The sequence below is a fragment of the Telopea speciosissima genome, chromosome 11 (genome assembly GCF_018873765.1).
Source record: "Telopea speciosissima isolate NSW1024214 ecotype Mountain lineage chromosome 11, Tspe_v1, whole genome shotgun sequence".
In the NCBI taxonomy this organism is placed as follows: Eukaryota; Viridiplantae; Streptophyta; class Magnoliopsida; order Proteales; family Proteaceae; genus Telopea; species Telopea speciosissima.
The window spans coordinates 13,180,289-13,194,401 of record NC_057926.1 but is presented as its reverse complement, the minus strand read 5'-3'; the positions used below and the strand labels follow the sequence as shown (position 1 = coordinate 13,194,401).

The 14,113-nt window shown below is 40.7% G+C and overlaps 1 protein-coding gene across 1 annotated transcript in view; it reads right to left on the bottom strand.

The window, feature by feature from the left end:
• LOC122646361 (diacylglycerol kinase 7-like) overlaps nucleotides 1-14,113 on the bottom strand; it is a 140,446-nt gene that overhangs the window by 47,005 nt on the left and 79,328 nt on the right. Inside the window, exon 9 of the mRNA XM_043839909.1 lies at nucleotides 2,080-2,157. Coding sequence (XP_043695844.1) covers nucleotides 2,080-2,157 — 78 coding nt within the window. The remainder of the gene's footprint in view (nucleotides 1-2,079; nucleotides 2,158-14,113) is intronic.

Genomic DNA, 14,113 nt, shown 5'->3' with positions numbered 1-14,113 from the left:
ACTCCTAAGAAGCCCCTAACGCTTTCTGATCACATTTTTAAAAACTCCATCTAAGAAGAATAGGGTTCCTCTAGTAGATACTTCAGGGGCATTAGCCCATAAAATGATTACAATTTCAGAACTTAAGTACACAGGATCTTTTTTGAAAATCCATATCCAAAGAGATACCTATGAGGGCACAGTCTTTGACGTCATTTCATACTTCAAAGTATATTCTTGTATACTAGAGTAGAAAATCCTCACCAAGATTTTCTACTAATCATAGTTATTAAGGCGTCGCCTTGCGTCCTGGCGGTTTTGAAGAGTCAAGGTGTGTAGGAGCCTTAGTGGAAAGGCGTTACTTCATTATTTTATTAATTTTTTTGCATTGTATTCTATTTTTTATATTTTTATTGGTTTTGTGTATATGATTTTCTTACACTGCGATACACCGAATCATTTAAAAACAAAATAAAATTAAATTATGTAGAGTTTTATTCTATTTCTTATATTTTCATAGGCTTGTATACTTTATTTCTGTATATTGTGTTACATGGAATCACCTAAGCCAAACAAAAACGAAAAACAAAAAATGAAAGTCTTACACTCCTCACCGTCTCAACCATAACCAAAAGAGAAGAAAGAAAACCTGCGAAAGAGAAAAAGAGAAAAAGAAGCAGCGGCGAGGGCGACTGTCGCGACGCCCTCAGACCTCACTCCTCAGTCCCTCTCAGTCCCCATCCTCGACCGGCATCTGGTGAGGCGACGACATCTCCAGCCTTGTAAGTATTGTGCCTTTTTTTTTTTTTTCTTTTTTCCTTCAAAAATCTGAACCCCTTCTAACCTCTTCACTCTCCACTCTCCACCGACATCTCCATCTCCAGCCTCAACCTCCACCGACGTCCGGCGACATCTCCAGCCTTGAAGGTAAGTATTGTGCTTTATTTTTTTCTTTTTCCTTCTAAACCTCTATCTTCTAAAGTCTAAACCCTTTCTCTAACCATCTCCAGCCTCCACCCCCACCGGCGACATCTCCAGTACCCTGTCTCCAGTCTCCAACTCTCCACCCCCACCGGCGACATCTCCAGCTTCCACGGGAAGTGTTGTGCCTATTTTTTTTCTTCTTCTAAAGTCTAAACCCTTCTTCTAACCTTCTCTGTGTTTCTTCCTTTTGCAGCGGTGACCTTTTACATCTTCCGGCACCGCTGTCTTCATTTACTCCGGCATTCCGGCATCATCTTCCGGCCAGCAGCAAGTGTCCTTTTTTTTTTCAGTTTCAGTTCTTCTCTTCTTCCGGCCAGCAGCACTTCTTCACTTCTTCAGGCCACTGGCCGGTGGCTTTGGCAGCTGCATTTTTTCCTTTTATTCTTCTAGCTTCTTCCTCTTCTTTGTTCCGTGTCTGACCATGTTCTATTTTTTTTATTTTTCTTATTCTCCTATACCTTATTCTTCTATGGCTGGCTTCTACTAGTGATGGCCGGTGGCTTTGGCTGCTGCCGGAGTGGCTGTTGCTGTAATTTCTTTGATTCAATGTAAATTGTGCATTCCTTAGTATAATTTATGAAATGCATCTGTTATTGTAAGTTATGCAATCTGTGGTTATGTAACTATTTATTCTGTGATTATGTGAGTTTATAATTCTAACATCATGTGAGTAGTAATTATGTGATTCATTGATTTTGTAATTATGTGATTCACTGATTTTGTAATTCTATGATTATGCTATTTTGCACTTCCTTGATTATATACTTCAATTCTTTCATATTTATTTAGTATATAAGTAGAATTATATAAAAATTAATATGCTATTTATGCTTAATAAAATGGTTATATAAAAAAAGAACACTAAAACGCCTTGTTCGCCAAGGCGATGCCTTACGGCCGCCCTATCGCCAAGGCGCTTAGGAAGGCCCTCAAATGCCATGGTCGCCTTGCCGCCTTGATAACTATGCTACTAATACATAATTATAAATTAATAAAAGGAAGGTAAAGCGGAAAAAGAAAACATGATGGATAATAAAAAATCGCAACAGATTTAAAAACATGATATTTCGAATCTTGAAACATTTAAGCTGGAATCATAGAATAATTGAAATCTACCTCGAAGGAACTTGAATTTGCTCCCATTCTGAACAGTTGACCTTTTTAATATACATGTGTAGAATATTATGGAGTCCCCTGCATGCATTGATTTAAAAAATTTGACTCAAATGAGTTAATAATTCATGTGTAACACCACAAAGACTGCCTGACTATTATTGCGGAGATATTAATGATTACTTCAGAAGTTATTATGAAGAAAAAGCAAGAGAAAATGCATTCCAGGCTAGTCAAATTCATGTGATTTATGCACAAGGAGAAAAGACTGATCACAAATAACAATGCTTGGGGAAAATAATCTAATGATGCCTCCGAGGAGTGCGGAGCATAGCCCTATATGCCTAGTCATAAATAATCATAGTGCAATGTGGCTGAGCTTGAAACAAAGTTTTTATTTTGATTTATGCTCCAAGTCACTTGGGAGAACAGTACTGCAGCACTCGGTGAAAATATCTTAAATGCACAAAATTATAAAGTTCAAGAGTAAGCATAAATACCAACCACAACCTATGTGAGTTGTTATACATATAGTTGTTTAAAGTTGGAAGTTCTGCACTAAAAGCCCATATGCACTCTTACTTGTGGGAGATGTTGTAATAAGGCTGGATCACGAAGGACCTATAGCCCCAGGCAGGATCTTCTTGAACTAGGGTTAAGATGTGGAGAATTAGGTAAATAAGCAAACCCAGACATAAATCAGTTTCTAACTTCCATCAAACCACCTAAGATTAATGCTGGTTTAGTCTTCAAAAACTAGAAAGCAATTGATGAATGACTGAAGAGATCAAAGGCTTTAATGGTTCAGCAAAACTCCCTCAGTAACAGAATCTCGCAGGTACTTGTTTTGTTGACCCTCGATCAGAATCTCCAGCAGCAACCCCTAACCACCTTTTGTATCAATCGATTGCAAGTTCAACAGTTGAGGCACACCATTGATTGGATTCAGATGTGTAGCAGATATTCCTTAATTGATAGAGGAACTTGTAGCAGATCACACAATGAAATTGATTGAAATAAAAAAATTTTTAAAAAAAAAAAAAAAGGAAAGATAGAAGTTAGGATAGAAGAGTAAACAGGATTGAGTTTCTCATTCTCTCTCCCTTGGTCCTCTCACCCTCTCATAGCTTAGGCATCTCACCCTCATTGCATCTGTTAGAGGAATGAGAGAAGAATGGGAGAATGGCTTGAGTGAGTTGCGTCTCTCCTCAGCCCTCTATATATAGATTTCATTAATAGGACCAGAATTACAAGTATACCCTCCATAACCGACTATGATAGCTAAAGAGAGAAATAAGAAACAAAATAACAAAGAGAAATGCCCAAAGTACCCTTATCGGGTTACATAACTTAACACTCCCCCCTCAAGTTGGTGCATATATATCATGCATGCCCAACTTGACTAAACTAGGATGAAACAGCTTTCCTCTTAGCCCTTTGGTGAAGACATCTGCAAGTTGATCTCCTGACTTCACAAAGGGTATACAGATCTACCCACATTCCAACTTTTCCTTGATGAAGTGTCTGTCGATTTCCACATGCTTAGTACGATTATGTTGAATGGGTTGTGAGCAATGCTGATTGCCGCTTTGTTGTCACAGTACAACATCATTGGATGATGAATAGAACCACCAATATCCTGGAGCAAACTCTGAAACCATAATAGTTCACATATGCTCTGGGCCATGGCACGAAATTCTGCTTCAGCACTAGACCTAGCCACCATAGTTTTCTTTTTACTTCGCCACATGACAAGGTTATCTCCGACAAAGGTACAATAGCCTGAAGTGGATTTTTTGTTAGGGTTACCACCCCAGTCAGCATCTGTGTAAGCCTCCATGCGGAGATGATCATGTGGAGAAAAGAGAATCCCTTTCCCTGGAGCTGACTTCAAGTAGTGGAGAACACAAAGAACAGCAGCCATATGACTGGAGTAGGGATCATGCATGAACTGACTGACCAAACTAATAGCAAACGCAATGTCTGGTCTAGTGTGGGAGAGAGAGATCAGTTTTTCCACCAACCTTTGATAGCGCCCCTTGTCAACTGGATCACCATCCTTCTCTAGTAGACGAGTAGGTAACAGGGGTGACACCCTAACAAACCAGTCTTTGAAAGTAAGTCTAGAACATATTTCCTTTGGGAGAGGAAGATGCCTTTGGGAGAACGGGTAACTTCAATCCCAAGAAAGTACTTGAGCTGTCCTAGGTCTTTGATCTCAAATTCTGGGCCCAAGAATGTCTTTAGGTGAGAGACTTCCTCTGCATCATTGCCAGTCACCACTATGTCATCGACATAGACTATGAGAAGAGTAATCTTATCTCCATTCCGCTTGCTCAGTTTGTATCCAACAGAGATCATTGCTTTATGAAACTTGCCAAACTAAGCCCGAGGAGATTGTTTTAACTCATATAATGCCCTCTTCAGTCTACAAACCTTCCCATGAGTCTTGTTACAAGCAAAACCTGGAGGAACCTCCATATAGACTTCCTCCTCCAGTTCTCCATGAAGGAATGCATTTTTCACATCTAATTGCTGCAAATCCCAGTCAAAATTAACAGCATATGACAGTAGAACCCAAACTGTGTTCAACTTTGCCAATGGGGCAAATGTCTCCTGTTAATCAATGCCATAGGTCTGGGTAAAGCCCTTGGCCACCAGCCTGTACCCATTTGCAATCCACTGTTTTCTTGCCCGAAGGAGGAGCCACCAGTTCCCATGTTTCATTTTTAGATAAGGCCGTCATCTCTTCCATCATTGTTGTCTTTCATTTTGGATCTGATATTGCCTCCTGCCATTTTTTAGGTATAGAAACAAAGGAAAGAGAGGACACAAATGCATAATAGGAAGGGGACAAAGCATCATATGAAACAAGATTGGTGATGGGATGTTGGGTGCAAGATCTAATACCTTTACTGGTAGCAATAGGTAAATCAAGAGAGGGATCCTTACCAAGTAAAGCAGCAGAATCTGGATCTAGATCAGGTTTTGACGGTTGGAGAAGTGGTACAGTTGTGGTGATCTCAACTTGCTCTTTGTGTTTTCGGCTGAAGACTTGATCCACAGGATTTTGGCTCACAGGTATTCGCTTCCCTTGAACAGGAGGCACCTTAGAGACTGAAGAAGGAGGTTCCCCCTGAATAGGAGCTGGAAGGGTAGAAGAAGACTCCCCCTGGATAGGAGCTAGTAGAAGAAGATTAGGCACATCTTCATACTGGATCATGCTCCCCCTGAAGAGGTGGCTGAGAATAGTATGCCAAGGATTCATGGAAGACAATGTCCATGGTAACAAATGTACGCTGAGAAGGGGGATGATAACATTTGTATCCCTTCTGTGTGGCGGAGTGCCCAAATAAATACAACGGATGCTCCGAGGATCAAGCTTACCATGAAGATGATGATTGTGAGCATAGCAATCATAACCAAAGGTTTTTGGGGGGACCATAAAGGAGGAAGAACCTTGAAGGAGGTCAACAGGAGTACACCTAAGTATGGCATCACTCCAATATTGGGGAGGAACCTGCCGTGCAAACATAATGGCCCGCGCCACTTTCAAAAGGTGGTGATTTTTCCTTTCAGCGACTCCATTCTAAGCAGGGGTGTCTACACAGCTGGTCTGATGGATGATGCCATTCTTAGCCAAATAGGCTTGGAATTGAACTTCCATGTATTCTCTGCCATTGTCACTCTGCAGAATTTTTAATTTGGCATTGAATTGGGTCTGAATCATACAATGGAATAGCTGGAAACATCGAAAAACCTCACTTTTGTGCTGCATCATATACACCCAAGTGGTCTGAGTAAAGCAGTCAATGAAGGAAACAAACCATCTATAGCCAGAAATGGAAACACAACGGGCAGGGCCCCACACATCAGTATGAACTAAAGCAAACGACGAAGTACTTCTTTTACTGATTGGGGAGTAAGTAGAACGAGTCTGCTTAGCCCAGACACAGGCTTCACATAAAAACTCATCCTTGTTACAATCTTTAACTAATTGAGGAAACACAAAAGCTAAAGTTCTCAGTGGAGGGTGAGCAAGCCGACAATGCCATAGATGGAGATCCGAAGAAGTTGCTGAATGTAATTGATGAGCCGAAGAGGAAACTGTTGGTGGACAAGTTTGACCCGTGTCGAGTAAGTAGAGACCACCATGTACCTTACCACCCCCAATCGTGTGGCTTTTCTCCAGATCCTGTATGACACAATGAGAAGGAAAGAAGGTTATTTTGCAGTTCAAATCTTTGGTTAGACTACTAATGGAAAGAAGACTAGTAGGAAAGGAAGGAACATGCAAAACAGAGGGGTGTGACCCCTCTGACATGGACGATCAGGGTGTCCCTAGAGAATAGGGACTGATGATGAGGAGCTCATTTATCTTTTGATGTTATATAGACTTTTTGGTGGACATGGTCCACTGTAAATATTGTTTAGTCTGATCCGGAACATAACCTTTGTTTTATCATTGTGTTTAGTTTGTGACGTGTATCTACAGCTTTGTAATATTGGAGGTCCTCGAATACATCAAGTATTCGGGTCAACCCACGAATCCTCCTAAGGGGTGGTTTCGGGGTGTGACAAAGCTTGGTATCAGAGCGTGAAGCTCTATTTACAGTCACAAGTGGCGGAAGTAATAAGAATAAAGTCTAGAGCCAATAAATAAAATGGAAAATAATTCAAAGAATGTAAACATAAGTGGAGGGTAGAAGAACACCATAGGAGACTAGTCAGGTGCAAAAGCCGATAATATATATATTAATTAAGAGCATAAGCTTTTACATCAGGACTGCAAAAAACAAAAAAAAAGAAACATACATCTGCTAAAAACAAAAGGCTAAAAAAAAAAAAAACCAAGACATAGCTAATAAATTCAAAAGATCCTAAGGTCTAAGTCTATTCCTGATGCGGATCACGAGCAGCTAGTGGTGGATGCGAATCAAGTCCAAAGTGGGCATCCCAGAAATCAAACCTCTGCTCGAGTGTGCCCACCCTACTGTTCAGAGAAGCCATATCTTCCCGCACACTTGTAAAGCCCTGATCTAATCGATTAGATATGCTGTCAAGACGAGCCATCATGCTCTCCCTACCATGCTCCGACTGGTGGTGATAATCCCTGTGATGATGAAGCCCCAGCATGGCCTCTAGTAGTATCACTCTGATGCAGTCCTCCCTCCTCATCACTTCCGGCCTTATCAAGTAATTGCATTCTTTTAAGAGTAGCATCGTTGATTAACTCTTTTCCCTCTCCACCAAGAACCTCACCAGTAAAATCAACTTTGAAGTGTCAAAAGACTTGAGAGAGAAGTCTCCCATAAGGTAAGTTACCGTCCCCTGGATTCCTTACATGATACATCATGGTCTTCATCAGAAAATATGGTAGACAAATCTGGGGTCCTCCCCTACCCGCCATGTATAGGCAATATGTGATATATGCCCTCAAAATGGCAACACCACTCTGGTTCCCTCCCTTGGGGCATATGTTGTATTGGACAACACAACTCAAAACCCTCCGGGATGGCTTATACTCCACCTCAGATGTGGGGATTCAGTCGGTGCCTATGAGTGTTTTGTATAATTGCTTGCGAGTCTCCATTGGAATGATGGCCGAAGTATCAGTCCTTGGCTTAAAATAAAACTGCTCCCCATCCATAGAAATACCCAATATAATGGCCAACTGTTGAGGAGTAAGCTCAATGTCAACTCCCTTGACCCTACTCATCAAAAGATATTCTCGGTGATCCTCGCTACGAGAAACAGTCAAGTTGCAATAAAAATACTGAACCAAGAGTGGATAACAAGGTAACTCAGGTACTAACATGGGAGCCCAACCCAGCGCGTTAAAACGCTCATAAACCTTGAACCTCCTCAGGTGTTCTGTATTGACCACTTTACCATTTTCCACCACACAGTAGGTATTCCATTTCTGAGAACTTGAGTAACTCAAGAACAGGTGATCATCAAACTCACCCATTTCCTCTTCCTCATTCTCTTCCTCCTTTGTAGGAACAACATATGGCTCATCCTCGGATGATAGGGATGATGAAGATGGCAGTGATGGTGGTTCTTGCCGTGGGCGCTTGCTAGCCAAGGTTTTCCTTGGAGCACCACCGATCCTGATTGATGACATGGCTGTAAGAAATAATAAGATGTGGAAAAAGTTAGATGCGTTACAAAATACATGAACATGAAGGATTATAAACAAAATATATATATATATATGTAATTATGAACTTCATAAACAGGAACTAGAGGCATGGATTATAACCAAAAGAGATATGTAGATCATATGAGAGAAAAAGGGCTAACAAATTACAAGAGACTAAAAAAAAAAAAAAAAGCAGCAACCAGAGACAAAAAAAAAAAAAAAAAAAAAAGGGGCCTCACGAACAAGAACTTGATGGCATGGTTAATTTAAAAAAAAACCAAAAAAACAAAACCAACAACCAAAAAGATTAACAAAACCTTAAAAAAAAAAAAAAAAAAAATCACACAAACAAGTAGAAAAGGGTGTAGAATGTAATAAGAAGAGAGATGGAAACATAGAGACTGTGCAATGAGCAAGATAAGCAACATCTATGAAGGGAAAACAAAGAAACAAGGAAGGATTTCACAAGAAACAAGAACAAAAAAAAAAAAAAAATTAGGTTTCCATTAGAGAAAGGAAAACCGAAATGTGAGAAAGGGAAAAAGAAAAAAATTTTACCTAATCTTGGTGTTGGATGCAAGGACTTGGTGGTAGAACCTTGGATTAGTAAGGGCAATACTTGAAAAGGGCTTTTGGTCAACCTCTGAGCAGTCTCTTCTCCAAAAACCTAAAAGAGAAATAGGAAAAATGACTTACGATTTGGGTTTTAAAGCTGTCCTATACTCTCTGGTCGATGTCTCTAGTCGACCACTCGCATCGACTAGATACAGGTAGAACCGAAAATTTTTGAAAGGTATGAGTTTGGACACTTTTGGAATGAAAATTGGGGGCATTTACACCATGACTTAACCACAGGATAAAAATACACCATTTACTGATACACGCCTTTCTATGTACAAATTATTTTTTTTTATTCATTTACTGACTGTAAAAATAATAATAATAATAATCATAAAAATTTAAAAAAAAATCAAAAATTATATGATTTGAGTTCTTGACTTGAACCTTTTCTAATCAACTAACACCCAACTCTCCTGAAACAGGGAATGGACATGCCAACTACGCTCACCAATCTACTAACGATATGATTTGGTTCGCTAGATTGAGGAAGAGGATATGACGAATAGAGTATTCCATGACGTGTTGGATAAGTATGTCATTGTATTTATTGACGACATCCTAATCTACTCTAAGAACAAGGAGGATCATGCCCAACACCTAAGATTTGCATTGGGACGTATGAGGGAACACCAGTTACTTGCAAAGTTTAGCAAATGTGAATTTTGGCTCCCCCAGATAGGATTCTTGGGCCACATGGTTTCAGATAGGGGCATTGAAGTCGACCCGGTAAAAGTTAAAGCAATACTTGAATGGGAAACTCCAAAAAGTGCCACGGAGATCCGTAGCTTTCTGGGTTTAGCCGGATATTACCGGCGATTCATAGAAAATTTCTCACGTATATCTGCACCAATGACTCGGCTAACAAGAAAAGGGGCGAAGTTTGAATGGTCGGATGCCTGTGAAAAGAGCTTTCAAAAATTAAGGAAGCAGTTGGTGACGGCTCTAGTTCTAACCACTGCAGATAATACAGGTGGCATGGTAGTTTATTCTGATGCATCTAGAACAGGCCTGGGATGTGTTTTGATGCAAAAGAACAAAGTGATTGTCTATGCATCGAGACAACTGAAAGAACATGAAAAGAATTACCCCTGTCATGACTTGGAACTTGCCGCTGTGGTGTTTGCCCTGAAGATTTGGCGACATTACTTGTATGGAGAGAAAAGTGAAATCTTCAGTGATCATAAAAGCTTGAAGTATTTCTTCACTCAAAAGGAATTAAACATGAGGCAAAGAAGATGGTTGGAATTGGTGAAGGATTATGATTGTACCATTCAATACCATCCTGGTAAAGCCAATGTCATGGCTGATGCTTTAAATAGAAAACCTCAGACTGTGTCGCTCGCTTCCTTAGCTATCAACGAGTAACTAATAAAGGAAGCCAGAAAGATGGACTTAGAACTCCTTGTGGATGGGACATGTCTGTCATTAGCAGCCTTAGATATTCAACCATCAACCAGAGAGATCAAAGAGAAACAGCCCAGGGATCCAAAATTGCAAAGGATTATAGGGAACATCAAGCAAGGGACTCAGAAGGATCCGGACTTTACACTAACCGAAGACGGGGCACTCAAATTTCAAGATAGGTTATGTGTGCCTGATGATTACGATGTACAAGATCGAATCCTTAAGGAAGCACACAGCTCACCGTATTCAATACATCCGGGCAGTACCAAGATGTACAAAGACTTAAAAGTTTATTATTGGTGGATTGGAATGAAAGAAACTGTAGCTCTATACATGGCAGAATGCCTTACATGCCAATAAGTAAAGGCGGATAGACACATACCCTATGGTTTGTTACAACCTCTGCCCGCACCAGAGTGGAAATGGGAACAAGTTACGATGGATTTTGTAACCGGCCTGCCTCGTACAACTAAAGGTATGGATGTAATCTGGGTGATAGTTGATAGGCTGACAAAGACGGCTCACTTTGTTCCTATAAAGGTCACTTATTCCATGGATAAACTGGCACATTTATACATTGAGAATGTGGTTCGTCTTCATGGCATACCGGTCAGCATCGTATCCGACAGGGATCCCAGATTCACATCAAGGTTTTGGAAGGGCTTACAACAAGCTATGGGCACTCAGTTAAATCTCAGCACCGCCTTTCACCCTCAGACGGATAGACAATCTGAAAGAACCATATAGACCCTTGAGGATATGCTTAGAGCCTGTGTGTTAGAAATGAGGGACAATTGGGACTCACACATTCCATTAATAGAGTTTGCATACAATAACAGTTATCACTCCACTATAGAGATGGCACCATATGAAGCGTTATAATGGTAAGAAGTGTCGTACACCTTTATATTGGGATGAAGTTGGAGAATAACGTATGCTAGGCCCTGAGCTTGAACAAGCTACTTGTGAGAAGGTAGATATGATTAGAGAGAAGATCAAAATAGCACAGAGCAGGCAAAAGAGCTACACAGATGTAAGAAGAAAAGATCTAGAGTTCCAAGCGGGAGAAAAGGTGTTCCTCCGTGTTTCTCTGACAAAAGGAATCATGCGATTCAGTAAGAAAGGGAAACTGAGTCCTAGATACATTGGGCCTTATGAAATTCTCAAGAGAATCGAGTGGTGGCGTATCGACTAGCCCTACCACCCTCATTGGAAGGCGTTCATAACGTATTCCACATATCCATGTTGAAAAAGTATGCACCAAACCCAACACATATCCTAACTGCTGAGCCGGTACAACTTGAAACTGATATGTCATACAAGGAACAACCCGAAGAAATTTTATGGCGTAAGGAGCACAAGCTTCGCAACTGTACCGTCGCTTATGTAAAAGTGCGATGGAGGAACCACGCGCTCGAGGAAGCATCTTGGGAACGCGAAGAAGAACTGCGGGAAAAATACCCTCATCTTTTCGGTTTACAAGGTATGTCAATTTCGAGGACGAAATTCCTATTAGGAGGGGAGAGTGTTACAGTTTGGCTTATTTTAACCCAAATCCGATTGTAGGTCCGGAACCCGAAGTTGTAACCTCGTGTACCCTGTGGAACATAGGTTGGGTGTTCGAGCGAGTACACACGGAAGATGGAATCCTTGTATCATTACGTCACCTGCCGACAAAACGATGCATACCTCCCCCGTGCAATTGCAAAGTTCACAAACAAATGTACAATTTTGGGTAAGCGACTCTAACCATATCTTTAGATATTTAGGGCATGAAAACATTGTTAGAAAGGTGTTTGTACGCGAAACCACCAAAGCTCGGGGTGTTCCGACACTTGAACAGCACATAAAACACACTCTGGTGGATCCCTTTGGTCAACCACTTATATCAAACAGAGTTACTGTTACTACAGATTTTTGTCTCGGGAGTGCGGGACCCGGTGCCTCGAGTCGGGGATCTTGCCGCCGCGTCCCATTTAGCTTGTTGGAATGTTTCCCCAACAACGTTGGTATGTGGGACCCGCTTAACTAACCCTCGTACACTAATTCGGCCAATTAATTATTTTATAATTAATTGGGATAAGACTAAACTAACTGACTAACCCACTACCTATATAAACAAACACCCCTCACTATTTACTCCTCTTCAAACCTAAACGATAGAAGCTGAGAACTAGAGAGAAACTAAGAAGAAGAAAAAGAAGAAGAGAAGAGAAAAGCTTGAAGACTAAATTCGGGATTTGGTAAGAGATTTATCACCCACTCCTCCCTCCATCTAATCCTAGTTATTCCTTCAATCATTTCCTCTCTGGAATCTGTTTATGAACTCTGTTCAGCTTCCATATACATGTTTGAAGAGGGAAATCCATCCAAATATCTCTAAGCAGCAACTACCATAAGGTAACTTCTTCCCCTTTCCATGAATTTTCCTTGATTCTCTTCCCTTACCATAATCCTTGTGCCAAAGTCATCCCTGATTTGGGAATCTAAACACCCAGTTTCATGGGTGTGGATTTACTTGGAGGGTTGTTTAAATTGGTCAAGTTTTCTCCATACATGTTTAATTCTATTAGGAGGTTTCATTTGGGTCATAGTTTGATTGTGCTACTATCAATTAGCAACCTGTTAAGCTTAAATCCATGCTTTATAAACTAATTTCAAGCCATATTTAGTTGGTTTGATTCATGTAAAGAAAAACTCAGAATTCTTCTTGCATAACTGAACCATGGTCACTAACCTACCCCCAATTCCCCAAATTGCCCACCACCCTAGCCTATATCGAGTCACAGGAACTCAATCTCGTATGTGAGAATCATCCCTGATGTCAATTGGGGAAAACCAACCCAAAACCCCCTTCAAAATTCTGTTTTCCTTCTTAATTTTCGTTTACTGTTTATCTCTGGTGGAAGTCACTGGTTAACCAGAAACATAGACCAGTGTTGCTGTCAGGTGTTTTCTCAACTCCAAACCTATTCTAAATTAATGTTAACCTATCTTGGGACTTCAATAACATTAGAATACCGCCTAACATATATGTTTGGTTGATAAATATTAGGACCTAATTCTTGGGTCATTGAACCTACCGGCAATCGACTCGTGAACTAACCCGGCAACGCAAAATCAACAATAGCAAGGTGAGTGGGGTTAGGCCTTGATTTTATTTTGGAATGTTTATCATTTTAGATTAATTATCAGGAATCATGCATATGTATGAATTTATTCTTGTTAGAACCTGTTTTATTAATTATTTCATAAATATCTTATGATTATGAAATTTTGGAATTACGATGTGATGTGTAATGTGATGGAATGTGAACTTTGTATGTTAGAATAGATGCCGTAGACGGCTTGGAAACGAGAGGTACAGTGTGCCGTAGTATGGGATGCGGGAGCACTGTACACCTCGTACTATGCCATTTAGTCTGCATATGGCTAGGGACGTCATTCCTTGGCACTACAACCCTTACCAGCAGGGGTTCAGGTGCTGGGTGATCATATCTTCCCGTCGCTGAGGAGTGTGTGGAACACTGGGGTTGGGTCCAGGCTATGATTATCGGAGTCTACCCACGGGAGGATCTGGGGATTACTATTAATATGGGCTCCATGCAACAATTGAGGTTTCGGTTTGGGTTGAGATGACGGACCCAAGTCTGTTTTCCCGAGTTGTTGGCATAGTACGACTTAGAGACTTAGGCATTGTTTGTCCATGCATTAGGATTTTTGCTTTGTATGTGCGAATGCTTATGTGTGGTCTATCCTTTACTTGTTGGGCTCGGTAGAGCTCACCCCTGTGGAATGTTTTCTTTTTTTTAGATGATCCTGCAGGTAGATGTGATGGCAGCGGGGAGGATTATTTCAAGGCGGAGG